The sequence below is a fragment of the Erpetoichthys calabaricus genome, chromosome 2, assembly GCF_900747795.2.
Source record: "Erpetoichthys calabaricus chromosome 2, fErpCal1.3, whole genome shotgun sequence".
NCBI lineage: Eukaryota > Metazoa > Chordata > Cladistia > Polypteriformes > Polypteridae > Erpetoichthys > Erpetoichthys calabaricus.
This window is the reverse complement of record NC_041395.2, coordinates 321,634,619-321,650,692: the sequence shown is the minus strand read 5'-3', so window position 1 is coordinate 321,650,692 and position 16,074 is coordinate 321,634,619. Positions and strand designations below refer to the sequence as shown.

Below are 16,074 nucleotides of genomic sequence, written 5' to 3'. Positions count from 1 at the left end.
TGTTGCGACTGTGTCATATCCAGAACAACCTGCATGGTTTGGTTTTACTCAGGCTCTCCTCCATCAGGCTTCCCGCCATATACCTGCATGTTCCATGCATATGATGAAGTAGCATCACAAGCAGCCCAGATCTTGAGTCTATTTTGCAGGTTTAGAAAAGAAATTAGAATGATTGGTCTGATGGGGTTAGGTATTTTGTATGAAAGGGAAAGTTATTGTTGGAGGCTGGATGTGTATGGAGGAGCAAATCGGGATGTTCATTGTTGTTGGTGATGTAAATGTCTGATAGGATTAGGTTTGGGGTATTTTGTAACAATGTCTCTAAAGTGGTCTTACTGTTGTTTTACAGAAAGTTTCCACACTTGCAGATAGGTAGATAGATACTTTATTAATCCCAAGGGGAAATTCACATACTCCAGCAGCAGCATACTGATACAAAAAACAATATTAAAGAGTAATAAAAATGCAGGTAAAAACAGACAATAACTTTGAATAACGTTAACGTTTACCCCCGGGATGGAATTGAAGAGTCGCATAGTTTGGGGGAGGAACGATCTCCTCAGTCTGTCAGTGGAGCAGGACAGTGACAGCAGTCTGTCGCTGAAGCTGCTCCTCTGTCTGGAGATGATACTGTTTAGTGGATGCAGTGGATTCTCCATGATTGACAGGAGCCTGCTCAGTGCCCGTCGCTCTGCCACGGATGTCAAACTGTCCAGCTCTGTGCCTACAATAGAGCCTGCCTTCCTCACCAGTTTGTCTAGGCGTGAGGCGTCCCTATTCTTTATGCTGCCTCCCCAGCACAGCACCGCGTAGAAGAGGGCGCTCGCCACAACCGTCTGATAGAACATCTGCAGCGTCTTATTGCAGATGTTGAAGGACGCCAGTCTTCTACGGAAGTATAGCCGGCTCTGTCCTCTCTTGCACAGAGAATCAGTATTGGCAGTCCAGTCCAATTTATCATCCAAATATCATGCATTGCTCATTCTCTAGCACCAATGTAATGAAAATGTATTAGGGTGAGGGTGCTGTATGTACTCAATAAAAAGCCATACAATGTTCTTCAAAGAAAATATGCCAAAAACATTGAATTTCAGGTTGAAAAAATAATAGTTTGTTGTATTTTTAAGCAAGCATTGAAAATGGGTTTCACAGATGCGAACAGTACAAAAAGGTAACTGACTTTCTCCACTGTTATACAAGGTACTGAAACCACCTCATGTTGAAACAAAGAACGGGAAGCTTGGGTATATTCTTAAAGGACTGTGAAAAACAAATTGCACAAGTTGCTTTAATAGGGTTAACTAAAGAAACAGGATTATGTTAAACACCTGGCATAACCATCAGGTATAGTCAAATTCTTTAGCTGTAACCAAAAAATTAAAATAAGAAATACATTTACAATACCTTATGACAGTACCCCGTGCGTTCAACAGCTGACCTGCCAAAAAGGATGCCTTTATCAAACCATTTTTTTGGTAAATACACTCACTGTTGTACAACATATCCCCATTATTCCAAAATATAAAAATGCTGTGGAGAAATAACGTTCTTGTATGTTATCTTCTCTACCAACAAAGTTGTTTATGAAATTATTAGCTTAACAGACATTTACCAATTCTATAATTGAATCATAAATGTAATCAGCGTACCCCGAGCTGATATAAATGCCCTCAGGCACGCAGATCGGGTAGCGACAAGCTCCTCCTGTTTCGCCGGAACTTAAAGTAAACTCTAACATATGACGACATCACTACGCGACACAGGTCCTCCGAGAGTGCAAACACCGTCCTGTCATGTTGACGTCTTTGTCAAACTTGTGCTGTACAGAGCCTGAAACAGTGTAGTAATAATTACATATTACGAAAACTATTTATTGAATTATTAGTTGTTGTTGTAATTGGTTGCATTAAAGTATGTTTAACTAATATAAAAATAAAGACACTAGAATAAACAATTTCGCACATGCAAGATACAAGACAACTGGGGTCCTTTGTAGTGACAGTGTTGTCCTTCACGTGTTACATTGCTTCACTTCATGGAAAACGAAACAATGTTGATTGGCAGCTAGTTTGTTTTTTTTTTTCTTCGTTTTGAAAGGCGCCCGATTTTTCGCCATGTCCTTAAAGAATGGCGCCTTTTTGCTGTGTTTGTCTCGTTTACGGGCGATCTCTCTCCATGCTGCCGGCGTGTTACAGCAGTCGAGTGTGCGGTCAGCCGCTGCAGCGTGCCGGGGTTCGCTCGGTTCTGCTGTCATAGCTCAAGCCCGGCACTCATCCTCCAACAGCTCCGCCAAGCCGCCCGATACTTCTCTCTTCGTCCCCCTGCAGATTAAAGCGCCTAGCAGTTTCGAGGGAGTAGTGGGAGCGGAGCTCACCAAGCCATTAGATAAAGGTGATGTGTTTATTCTTTTTATTACTTTTGACGTGGAGTCGAAAGACGTGGCAGTGCTGTCTTAAACTGTCACATTATTATTACTTATCATTTGTCTATCCAAGGCGAATTATTTTAAATACAAACTGATACATTTCTTTTATTTTTCCAATTGGAGCCCAGGCAATTGAAGTGACTTATTGATTGTCACACAGCATGAATAGCGGGATTTGAATCCACAACTTCAGGGCTATTTTTTTTGTATGCGTGTATATATATATATATATATATATATATATATATATATATATATATATATATATATATATATATATAAAACATGAGAACTTTTGTAGACTTTCAGCGTCATTGTAACAGAAAACAGAATTCTGCATTCGCAAAAGAAAACTTTCTTTATGAGTGGGTCGGTGATGCAGTGGTTAGTTCGCCCTTCTGTCTCATAGGTCCAGCACACTGGGATAAAATCTCAGTCCAAGCAGTGTGGATGTTGAGATTATTTATTAAAAAAAAAAAAAGAAGATAAATGGTATTTCTCTCCATTACCAAAGACGGAGTATGTTGCGTTAATTGACGGCTCTAAATTTGCTCAATAGGAGCAAGTGAACTCTGCACTGTACTGGCACCCCTGTTCAGTCTTGGCTGTTTTCTTATCTTGTGCCCAGTACTGTACTACAAGGATAGGATTAACTTCTTCTGATCCTAAACTGGACCCATGGAAAAAAATGGATGGATGTATTGAAGGTTTGGAAAAAAAAAATGGGTGGATGCATTGAAGTTTTGGGTCTAGTAAGATCTTTGTGCAAGTCACCCTCAAGATATACATCCTTCCCACCTATTATTTCTTATTTGTTACATATGGCATATTTATTTGTCCAGGGACTCTGGGTTCAAACCACAGACTAAATATGTGGTGTTATACTGAGTGGTGAATGATGTGGAAAGGTGCAAATAAATATGGGTTTTAAGATGAATGTACCCTATGATTACAGTTTCCCCTTGGGATTAATAAAGTATATATCTATCGATAGTTGTTGCTGAAATAGGCGTTACAATCTTATATAGAAGTCTGTAACTTTTTGGAACCTGTTGAGTTCAATTTATGTCAGTGGGTACCCTGCCCCGGATTGGTTCCTGCCTTGTGCCCTGTATTGGCTGGGACTGGCTCCACTAGACCCCCGTGACCCTGTGTTCGGATTCAGCGGGTTGGAAAATGGATGGATGGATGGTACCAGAGCTTGAGCTGCGTTCACATGCTATCAGCGTGTTGGGTCGCTAACATTTCACCTTCCAACAACAGTACAGTATGTTCACATGGCATTGTGGTTGTGATTTTTTTGGAGAAATGGGAGGTTGCTGTTGATAAATTGCTTAATCTGTAAGAAAAAGCAATTAAGATTAACTATATTTTTTCTGAAAAGTAAGGAGCAAACTAAGTATCATCAAATCACTTCATATCTAGTTTGACTACAAAAATGGAATTTCTGGCTGACCATTTATAAAACCTTGTGTGGATTTGAGCTTCAAAGGAAAATGCATAGTCCAAAAGTAAAAGAAATCTGATATATTAAAGCAGGCATACACACATATCAACACAGTTTACCCTTTATTGATCACAATTATCTTGTAAGTGTGCGTATGTGAGTGCACCTTAAACCCTGCCCGGTTGCCATCCTGAAATAACCATACGGTGACCATGCTAATCATCCTCATACAGTCGTGGCCAAAAGTTTTGAGAATGACACAAATATTAATTTTTACAAAGTTTGCTGCCTCAGCTTTTATGATGGTAATTTGCATATACAGTAAACCCTCGTTTATCACGGTTAATCCATTCTAGACTCTACCGCGATAAATACATTTCAGTGAAGTACGATTCTTTATATATAAATCGAATATTTTCGCAGTTAGAGCATAGAAAACCAGTTTACTGCCTTCTAAATACGTTTTTTAACATTATTAGAGCCCTGTAGACATGAAATAACACCCTTCAGTCAAAAGTTTAAACTGTTCTCCATGACAAGACAGAGATGACAGTTCCGTCTCACAATTGAAAGAATGCAAACATATCTTCCTCTTCAAAGGAATGCGCGTCAGGAGCAGAGAATGTCAGAGAGAGAGAGAGAGACAGAGAGAATCAAAAATCAATAGGGCTGTTCGGGCATTTAAGTATGCGAAGCACCACGTGGGAAGCATATCGTATATCATTGAGGAGTTTTATTTAATACATAATATGTGCTCTGGTTGGGTAGCTTCTCAGCCATCTGCCAATAGCATCCCTTGTATGAAATCAACTGGGCAAACCAACTGAGGAAGCATGTACCAGAAATTAAAAGACCCATTGTCCACAGAAATCCGCGAACCAGCAAAAAATCTGTGATATATATTTAGATATGTTTACATTTAAAATCCGCAATGGAGTGAAGCCGCGAAAGTCGAAGCGCGATATAGCGAGGGATCACTGTACTCCAGAATGTTATGAAGAGTGATCAGATGAATTGCAATTAACTGCTAAGTCCCTCTTTGCCATGAAAATGAACTTAATCCCAAAAAACCCATTTCTACTACATTTCAGCCCTGCCATAAAAGGACCATCATTGCTTTGCACAAAAAGGGCTTCACAGGCAAAAATATTGCTGCTAGTAAGATTGCACCTAAATCAACCATTTATCGGATCATCAAGAAGTTCAAGGAGAGAGGTTCAATTGTTGTGAAGAAGGCTTCAGGGCACCCAAGAAAGTCCAGCAAGTGCCAGGACCGTTTCCTAAAGTTGATTCATCTGCGGGATCAGGGAACCACCAGTGCAGAGCTCACTCAGGAGTAACAGCAGATAGGTGGGAGTGCATCTGCATGCTGTGAGAAGGATGAGTCTCCAGGCATTATAAAGGTTTGGGGCAGCCATCCACATATTATATCCCAGCTGCAAAAGTTTGAAATAATTGAACAGAGATGTTCACAAAACTAAGTCCAAAACAGAACTGAATACTTGGAGGTAAGATGGCAGTTTTAAGGTCTGGGGAAGGAAATGATGTCATCTATGCCAGAACCGGAAGTGACATCAACAGATGTGTTGGCGCTGGAAGTGACATCATCAGAGGTGCCGGGAACTGGCGAGATTTCCCAAGAAGGGTTTGCAAGAAACTGAGACAGTCAGTACACTCTGCCACCCCCTGGTCTGGTGTAGTATTACATTTACTCAGTCCCTTTAGCTGTCTCCGACTTGCACATGTGTGACAATGCATAGTTAGGTGAAGACATTTGGAGGATGGCCTGGCGTCAAGAAGGGCAGCAAAGAAGACAAGAAAAACAGACTGATATTCTGCAAAAGGTACAGGAATTGGACTGCTGGAGTAAAGTCATTTTCTCTGATGAATCCCCTTTCCGATTGTTTGACACACACACAGGCGCTCCAGGCTCGCAAAAGAGAGACAAACGCTCACACACACACACAGGCGTGAGCGAGAGAGAGAGGGACACATAAGGTAGAGAAGGCTTGTTTTTGTTTTCAGTTCTGTTTACAGTGATCAGTTCGTAGCCTGCATTGTTGCAATGTTACTTTTCTTGGTGGTTTATTAAATTACGGATTTTTCAAATGTTCATTTTTTCCCCTGTGCTTAAAACTCATTAAAAAAAAGTGTTTTTAGCGAGCGGTTCATAGCGCTATAGCGCGAACTCTTGCAGTGTTAGTTTTCTCTGTTGTTCAAGGTTTTCTCAGTGTTATTCAATGTTTTTACATTTAGTTTACTATTACGCTGTGCATTCTATGGTATAATTAACAATATTTGTGCTTAAAATTAAAAAAAATCTATATTTACATACAGTTCGTACGGTCTGGAACGGATTAATTGTATTTACATACAATCCTATGGGGGAAATTGCTTCGGTTCACGACCAAATCGGTTTACAACCAGAGTTTTGGAACGAATTATGGTTGTGAACCGAGGTTCCACTGTATAATGGAGCACCGTGCCATAAGGCAAAAGTGATAACTAAGTGGCCTGGGGAACAAAACATTGAAATTTTGGGTCCATGGATAGGAAACTCTCCAGACCTTAATCCCATTGAGAATTTGTGGTCAATCCACAAGAGACGGGTAGGCAAACAAAAACCCACAAATTCTGACAAACTCCAAGAATTGATTATGCGAGAATGGGCTGCCATCAGTCAGGATTTGGCCCAGAAGTTGATTGACAGCACGCCAGGGTGAACTGCAGAGGTCTTGAAAAAGAAAGGCCAATACTGCAAATATTGACTCTTTGCATAAACGTTTCAGTATAGCATAGAACTATCTGACAAAAGATCTAAAAACACTGAAGCAGCAAATTTTTTGAAACCAATACTTGTGTCGTTCTCAAAACGTTTGGCCACGACTGTACATACTGTATGCAGTCACAACACAGCAGACCTTCATTGGCTGGTAGAGCAGCCTCCCACCTGACGTATCGAGCCACTGCCGCCTGCATTTGAGCAGTCATCTGGTGTGCTGCATAACTGATCGTGGAAAAGCATACGCTGCATTGTAGTGTCTTTCCTCTGTGCTGTGGAGTTAGGGAAAGCCGTAAGGTGATATCGTCTGAGTAGTTTGCCATGATCACCTGGAAAATGTAAGGATGCGATTGTTGTTAAAATAAATAGTATAGGACATGTGAATCATGGGTTGACCCAGGCTGCCATTCCAAAACATTTGAAAGGTATCTCATGTTGATATTGCAGATGACTTTTGTGTTTATGAAATATGAACTGCTTAACAAACACACCTTCTTTTTTGCTAGGTCCCCTTATTGCAGTATAAGTGCAGTCAATCACCCCAATTACATTAGGGAAACTAGACACTGCTGCACATTGCCTCTTTTATGTTGGCAATTTTATGTATGTACAGCCATATCATACAAAAACTTAATGTAGCACCTTGTCAGCTGATTAATTCCTTCCAGCACCGTGGGCATGATGGAGCTAAAGCCAGTCTGAGATATTCCTGACCTGTCGGCCAGTTCCTTGGGATGTTACAACAGGTAGCCTGTATAACTTGGCTTGTGCAGTTATGCAGTATTGACCCTCTTAAAAGGGAATTAAAGTATAGTCTGTGCATCATATTTAACACATTTAAGGATTTAAATATTTTGTCATGTCAACGCACATTATAATAACAGCTCTGAGATCAATTATTATACACATGAGTTATCAGGTAGTTTGCTTGCATTCCCCTGCTTGATCAAAGGTGTCTTCATTTCCCAGTTTCTCTGAAATGTGTGCGGATGTGTCAGAGTTGCCATAAATACATGTAAGTTTTCCTGACAAGTCTTCTTTTGTGAATACTGACTTTTGTGTGGAAAGTTGCGTACACTCATCTTGGGCCTCTTTTTCTGTGTATGCAAGCGTATAAATTTGAACCAAGCTGTAGAGTAAAACACCAGATGAGTAGATGACCGGACCAAGATGAATGATGTTCCTTTTTCCTGGATGGGACAAGAGGAGACTGCCTGTTGGTGCTCTACACTCCACCCATACGCTAGGTGGTGGCAATTCTTAGCTGGATCACCCAGGTACAGACCCTCAGGGCAGCCTGGCAGATGTAGTTCATTTGGACAGCCTTGCTGGGTCCTGCCAGTGGGAACTGCCGAGAATTGGTTTTCTTATTCCAAGGCACTTCTGCCTGACCTGGAAGTGTTTCCTTGGTGCCGTGTCATGATACCGGAAGTACTCCTGGGTCCGGCATAAAAGGAGCTGTCTCACCTTCCTCAGTGAGTCAAAGCTGGGAGTGGCATTTGGACAAAGCTCACCTGGGAAGTTTGGAAGAAGAGGAAAGTAAATAAATAGTAATTGTGTTGAAGAAGAAGTCCGGAAGTATCTGCCAAAATAGGATACATATATTTGCTTCTGTGACTGTTTTTGTAGTTGTATTGAAGGTTTGAGGCTTGGAGACACCCTTAGTTGCCACACAGGTAAATAGGTTTATATACAGAAGTATAACTTATTTCTAGGTATGTATTTCTTTCATCTTATACAACTGACTGAGGTGAAAGGTCAGTGTTTAGTCACAACATAGAAAATTGAAGAAGCAGTTTTTTTATCTCCCACATGGTACTCTAACTTTGGAGGATGCTCACATCAAATTTCTGACTGCGATTTCCCATCTGTCCTATAGCTCATGAGCACAGCATCATTCCAGCAAGCCTGGGCTCAAGACAGGAAACAGCCTTGGATAGGCTGCCACTCCATTGCAGGATCCACTCATGCACCTTCCTAAAGTCACACTGGGCCATTGTTAATAACCAAGTAATCTAGAAGATGTATATTTAAAAAGATGAATGATGCATTGTTTTGTGTAATTCTCAAACAAAACATGTTGTTTAAAATTGAAATTTTAAACTTTTAATGGCTGGCATTAATTTGTTTCTGATTGACAGATCAGATAGAAGAAAAAAAAATCTGGTAACATATCCAGAACTAGTTTTTGATTAAGTTGAATAGGTAAGATATAAGTGAAGCTTTGTTGCTGGAGTTCATTTTCTGGAATTCTGTATGTTGAAATTGCTGGGGTTGAATACACCAGCTAAGACAGCTGTAACTGGGTTTCATTCTTAGCTCAGTTGGTAGAGGAACTGTTGTTCCTCCACATCCATCCATCCATTTGTTGATTAGCTTTTGGAGCCCGGCCTGACCCATTTAAGGGAAGCCAGATATTGCATGAAAAATAACACAAGTCCTTTACATTCCACTCGACAGGTGGATAAACTAAATGTGCAGGATTTGTTTACGGCATTGTTCATAGATTTTTTTCCTGCTGGTTATTTCAACAGGTGAAGTTCTAAAAATCCTTAACAAATTCTACAAACGGAAGGAAATGCAGAAACTGGCATCTGACTATGGCTTAGATGGTAAGTATTAGCTCTTTTAATTTTTTTCCAGAAGTGCAGTGTTTTTATTTTGAAGTGAATTGCATTAATGTTAAAGTTAGTTGATGTGTGTATATTGGATAGGAATGGTGCATAATTCATGACTGTTGTTATTCTAATTCTTCATTTTACCCCCATGCTGACTATAACTGAATTTGTACTTGTTCAAAAGCGTCTGAAATAGCCATACATTCAAAAGTGAATACAATCCCTAAAAAGAACATAAATGCAGTGCAGTTTTGTAAACATTAACAATATTTTAAAAAATTGACACTAATGAAAGCAATATTGTTCTTGAGGTAGTGCACTTGTTCAAATAGCTGTGACGTTGTCACACAATCACAAGTCAATAAGATGTAAGTAGAGTCTGTAGCCTAAAGCTGTGATTTCCAAACATTTTGTACAGCGATCCGCCCAACAACTGAATTTCCCCTTGGGATTAATAAAGTATCTATCTATCTATCTATCTATCTATCTATCTATCTATCTATCTATCTATCTATCTATCTATCTATCTATCTATCTATCTATCTATCTATCGTGCATCAGGAAAGTATTCACAGCGCATCACTTTTTCCACATTTTGTTCTGTTACAACCTTATTCCAAAATGGATTAAATTCATTTTTTTCCTCTGAATTCTACACACAACACCCCATAATGACAACGAGGAAAAAGTTTACTTGAGGTTTTTGCAAATTTATTAAAAATAAAATAACTGTGAAATCACATGTACATAAGTATTCACAGCCTTTGCTCAATACTTTGTCGATGCACGTTTGGCAGCAATTACAGCCTCAAGTCTTTTTGAATATGATGCCACAAGCTTGGCACACCTATCCTTGGCCAGTTTCGCCCACTCCTCTTTGCAGCACCTCTTAAGCTCCATCAGGTTGGATGGGAAGCGTCGGTGCACCGCCATTTTAAGATCTCTCCAGAGATGTTCAATCAGATTCAAGTCTGGGCTCTGGCTGGGCCACTCAAGGACATTCACAGAGTTGTCCTGAAGCCACTCCTTTGATATCTTGGCTGTGTGCTTAGGGTCGTTGTCCTGCTGAAAGATGAACTGTCGCCCCAGTCTGAGGTCAAGAGCGCTGTGGAGCAGGTTTTCATGCCATGTGCCTTTTACTAAGGAGTGGATTCTGTCTGGCCACTCTACCATACAGGCCTGATTGGTGGATTGCTGCAGAGATGGTTGTCCTTCTGGAAGGTTCTCCTCTCTCCACAGAGGACCTCTGGAGCTCTGACAGAGTGACCATCGGGTTCTTGGTCACCTCCCTGACTAAGGCCCTTCTCCCCCGATCGCTCAGTTTAGATGGCCGGCCAGCTCTAGGAAGAGTCCTGGTGGTTTCGAACTTCTTCCACTTACGGATGATGGAGGCCACTGTGCTCATTGGGACCTTCAAAGCAGCAGAAATTTTTCTGTAACCTTCCCCAGATTTGTGCCTCGAGACAATCCTGTCTCAGAAGTCTACAGATAATTCCTTTGACTTCATGCTTGGTTTGTGCTCTGACATGAACTGTCAACTGTGGGACCTTATATAGACAGGTGTGTGCCTTTCCAAATCATGTCCAGTCAACTGAATTTACCACAGGTGGACTCCAATGAAGCTGCAGAAACATTTCAAGGATGATCAGGGGAAACAGGATGCACCTGAGCTCAATTTCGAGCTTCACAGCAAAGGCTGTGAATACTTATGTACATGTACTTTCTCAATTTTTTTATTTTTAATAAATTTGCAAAAATCTCAAACTTTTTTCACGTTGTCATTATGGGGTGTTATGTGTAGAATTCTGAGGAAAAAAATGAATTTAATCGATTATGGAATAAGGCTATAACATAACAAAATGTGGAAAAAGTGATGCGCTGTGAATACTTTCCGGATGCACTGTACAGTATATATATATATATATATATATATATATATATATATATATATATATATATATATATATAAAATTTAATGTCTGTATGTCTGTCCACTTTTCACAAGAGAACTACTTAATGGATTTAGATCGGGTTTTTTTTCTATAATGTTCTTGAACATTCCGGTTGATTTTGCAACTTCTCTCATCGCGCTAAGTATCATAGTTTGCGTGCAGCAGCAATATAATCATGCTAATCCAAGACAGAGGCTGCAGGCCGAGGGGAGAGGGAAGCATGATGTCAGGAGTGGGGAGCCGGGCAGTTCTGTCCTCACTCACGTGCCAGCCTCCATTCGAGTTGGTCTAACCTCTGTGTTTTGAAGTGTTCCTTGCCTCCGCTTAGCTAGTTTGACCTGTTTCACTACTTCATTACTATATATATGATTTGCCATATAAAATTGCATGCTAAAGTGAATGCTTTGTCTGTTGTAGCAGCTTACATGGAGCTCTGTGTAACCCCGTCTCTGTGTCCGTACCCCATTAAAAAAAAAAAAAGTCTTAAAAGCTTACCAAATACATCTGCTTTGAAGCAGCAAAGACTTTGAGTTAAGAAAATGTGCCCTCTGCGTTTATGAAACATCCTTGTGGTAATAAAAAAAACTAGAAATAATCATTACATCACAGATTTTTGGTCTTATTTTCTTGAAGTAAGAATGCATTACTTGTGTGTTTGTGCACTTGCAGTGATCATGGATTTATGACACCCCCCATTTTTTTTGGAATTTGTGTGGTTATTTTACATAGGCCATGAAGTGTGAGTCACTATAGTAAAAATAGCACATAGTAGTTTAATTGTACTTTGTATACGTAACCTGAATTGATGACACTGCATTGTGTTATTAATAAAAGCCTTAGATTTATTTTGCAATGTTGTGTCTTGCACATGCTTAATCAAAAAAAAAAAAAAAAACTAGAAAAAGGCAGAATGATGAAGAAGATTGAAGCGCCTCAAACAAATTATTGATTTTTTTTTTTTTTTTTAAATGCCTGACTTATTGCCCTTTTTTGTTCTATCCTGAGGCACTTTCAGCTGACGTGTGTGGGTTTCACTTGTGTTTGTTAGTGATGCCCGTGAGGCATTTGAGCTTCTGGGTTATGTGGCTTTACCCAAAGTGGACAAGATATGTTTTGTTTGTTTACCATCTAGAACTAAATTTGCCATGTGCGTTCAATCTAGATGTTTTACTTGCAGTGCTTATTGACAGAAACTAGGGTCAAAAAGAAGAATTCAAACTGTGGTTGTTTCCTTTTACAGCTCGTCTGTTCCACCAAGCATTTATCAGCTTTAGAAAATATGTCTTAGAGTTGGAATCCATTGATGCAGACCTCCATATAGTCCTAAACGATATCTGCTGTGGTGCAGGTAAGATGGAAATATTTAATAAAACAACCAAATGAACTCATCATTGCAATGTTTTTTCTATATTAGCTTCTTATTACACGGATAGAACTTGATAGAGTGAGCATTACTTGTCCTGAGGGAGAAATTTGGCTTTTTTACAGAAGTCCTTTAAACAAATATATAATATACCATTATCGGAACACACACACTAGAATGACTAAAAAAATTTTAAACAGAAATAAAAAATTCTGACTTGTCAGACTCCGTCCCCATGAGGTATCATACAGACACACTTCTGCTGAGTAATTCGTTGACTGAAAGTACTCAGTGTGTCTGAGAATAGATATGCAACATTGTTCATAATGACCATCAGTTTTGTTTTAATTCTCTTCTTTGCTGCTACTTCCAAAACATATATTTATTTTCTACTAATAGTAATTTGTGGGTATTGTATTTTATCCATTTATCTTAGAACGGTTTTGTTTTGGAGTTGGAAGCACATTTGAAGCCCTGGTGAGTAGGGTAACCAAATTCTCCTGGAACCAATACTGTATTATTGGGATGTTAGATTAATTATGAATTGGTTTATCATGATTCATAACATGCGCTACATTTTTAAAATATTTTTTATATTTCTGCTGTCTTGCCAGTGCACAGTAATACTTTATCTTTAACTCATGTTAGCGCTGTTTAAACATTGAACATATTTGCAGATTTAGAAGGCAGTCTAACATAGCTACTGAAGTCATATAGGCAAAGATGTTAGTGCAGTGTAGAGAGAATGTAAAATCATCAGTGACATGAAAACAAGGAGATAAACCACAAACACTGTAGTGTAATATCAAAGCAAATGAACAGTGCTTCTGAAAGTCACTGATAGTTCCACAAAAATGTGCAAAAACAGAATTTAAAAACATTCTTTCTTAGCAGGAGGCGCAGGACTGTTCATTCTGTATATTTGTCACTTGAAGTGATCTTTCACAGTGTGCATGTATGGCCAAAGCAAGCAGTCCAGATGACAGGTGCCTTGCCATAGCACTAGTGCTGTTCCAAGCACAATAACAGGACATTTGATTAGTCAGATCTTAACTATTGTGTATATAACTATTGTGAATGGTGATGTACCACACAAGCCTTGTCTGAATCAACACACATACTGTAGAGTGCAATGTTTGGAAAAGCTGTTAGTCAAATCTGGAATGCGAGTAAAATAAAAGATTTTTTAAAATAATAATTTAGGACATCTACATTGGGGTTCATATATGGAAGTGCCCTAGGAAATAGTTGTTCGGTCACTCTTAGTGCGTCCTGTCATGCATTTGAATGAAGAGACTCAAATGCCATGTTTTCGTAAATCTTTTGCCAGATTTTTTTCTTTTATTGCATCAAGCCTTTCTAAAACGCAGAAGACACTTGTTCTTATATCATAAAAATAAATATTTATTATGGATCCTTGTATTTAATAAAAAAATATTTAAACAAATTAATAATGATTGGTTGAATTGAAGGTCAGAGAGAATGTAATGGTCAAGTTTATTATCAAGTGTAAACAGTAGGTTAAAATTCTTATTTACATGTCTTCCACAGGCTCAATAATAGTTGTACAGTACCATAAACAGGTGAATACAATACTTTACATTATATACAACATAATTCATACAAAAAACATTCATTAATCCACAACTCAACATGACTCCTTAATATATAGTTTTTTGCCAAAATGAAGAAGGGAGACAATTGTAGGATGGATCATACTTTTTGCCTTTTTATGTTAGTCTGGATGGAAGGGACTGTCCACAGTCTGCTATGCTGTGTCACAGCTGTCCTTTTCATGCTTCTGTTGATTGTAAAGCTTAACTTCCTTGACCTGTTCCCTTTTACTTTATGTACACTTGTCTTTTTACACCTCCCACAATATGGAAAACTGAGTGACTTGTCCGATCACAATACAGGCACACATTTACTTTAATAGTCAAAAAGTCCTTGGACAGTCCTCACTGTGAATGTATAAATTACCGCCATTTTCCACGGCTAAACCAGACTACGCAATAGAGGCTGGGTAGTCAGCATTACAGAAGCATGATAGAACTAATACAAGTAGATAGATAGATAGGTACTTTATTAATCTCCAAGGGGAAATTCACACAAGTGATCTGGAAATAGAGCTGGAGCACTCATTTTACTGACAATGTTTCATGGTAAAAATTTTATTGTTGTGCTGTGAGATATATTAAGCCATTCGTTAACCTTCAAAACACCTTTTGATACAGGTTAATTAGTTTAGCCTTTTACATTATATTGGTTCTATTCAGATTCTTTCTTATTTCATATTTCTACCTAAGTGTTTCTTTTTAAAAAAAATAGTTAAATATTAAAATATTCTCTGCAGTATGCCTGCTCCATTTTTATGTAGGATTTAGAGCATGGATGTCAAGTTTTGTAATGCCACACATATCAAATGAGCTCTTAGTCATGTGCTTTGCATTTTATTTCCACTTGTAGGCCATCAAGATGATCTTTTCCCCTATTTTATGCGGCATGCAAAACAAATCTTTCCAATGCTAGAATGCATGGATGATCTTCGTAAAATTAGTGACTTGAGGTTACCAGCTAATTGGTAAGTAGATGCAAAATCTTAAAAACTAAATATTTTCAGATCAGGAATGAAAAACTTTGGTCCTGGAACGCCTATGTAGCTGCCGTATTTTGTAGATTCAGAACTTAGTTAATGGCTAACGTATCCATGTAAATGACTTGTCTAACTAAGTAACTTTCCTTGTTATCTGTTTTTGTGTTCAGGATTGCCTTTAGTATTATACTTATTTATTAGCATCAATTTGTATGGTAGAGTTAACATAACTTTCTCCAAATAACTTGACCTATTTCAGTGTTGCCGGGGGCCAGAGCCTGCAGCAGCAGAATCAGCTGATTGATAGGGACTAAAGCTGATTTCACATTATGCTGCTTTTTAGTCGTGAGTGTGTCAGGCTTGTTGATTGCAGTTGCTGCTCTCTTCACTGGACTATGTAAATTTAAACAACCAAAAAACTGCTGACCTTGTCACAGTTACTGTCTAAATACAGCACACTATCTGCCCCTTTTTCTGATAGCCAATAGGATCCTTCTTAACAGACCTGGACCTGTATGAAGGATTGACAGCTATAGTGAGTTGAGCTTCAATCTTGGCAGTTTGTTTTTCCATTCTGTCTTGGTACACAACATCAGACAGTCAAGCTTCTGTACTGTCTGTGACATCCAAAACACTTGGTTACTTATTCCTCATCAATGCATTATATGGATTCATTGGTTGTCGGCTCTCATGCAAACAGAGTCTGCCCCTATGACCAACGAGCGAGAAATGGACTACAGTAGTTGGACTGAGTCGCTCGGTTTGTCACATTACATGGCTGGCTTCACAGGACTGCACCGCTGACTGCTTCCAATTTGTAGAGATCAGGTTAATGAATGTTATAACTAAACATTGCAGGACAAGTCGTGTAATGTGACGTTGCTTTAACATTGG

The 16,074-nt window shown here is 39.0% G+C and overlaps 1 protein-coding gene across 1 annotated transcript in view; it reads left to right on the top strand.

The window, feature by feature from the left end:
- The first annotated feature begins 1,998 nt into the window (after positions 1 to 1,998).
- Positions 1,999 to 16,074, top strand: part of supv3l1 (SUV3-like helicase) — a 50,653-nt gene continuing 36,577 nt past the window's right edge. The window contains exons 1-4 of the mRNA XM_028795967.2: positions 1,999 to 2,391; positions 9,189 to 9,266; positions 12,465 to 12,572; positions 15,054 to 15,168. Coding sequence (XP_028651800.1) covers positions 2,115 to 2,391; positions 9,189 to 9,266; positions 12,465 to 12,572; positions 15,054 to 15,168 — 578 coding nt within the window. The 5' untranslated portion in view covers positions 1,999 to 2,114. The remainder of the gene's footprint in view (positions 2,392 to 9,188; positions 9,267 to 12,464; positions 12,573 to 15,053; positions 15,169 to 16,074) is intronic.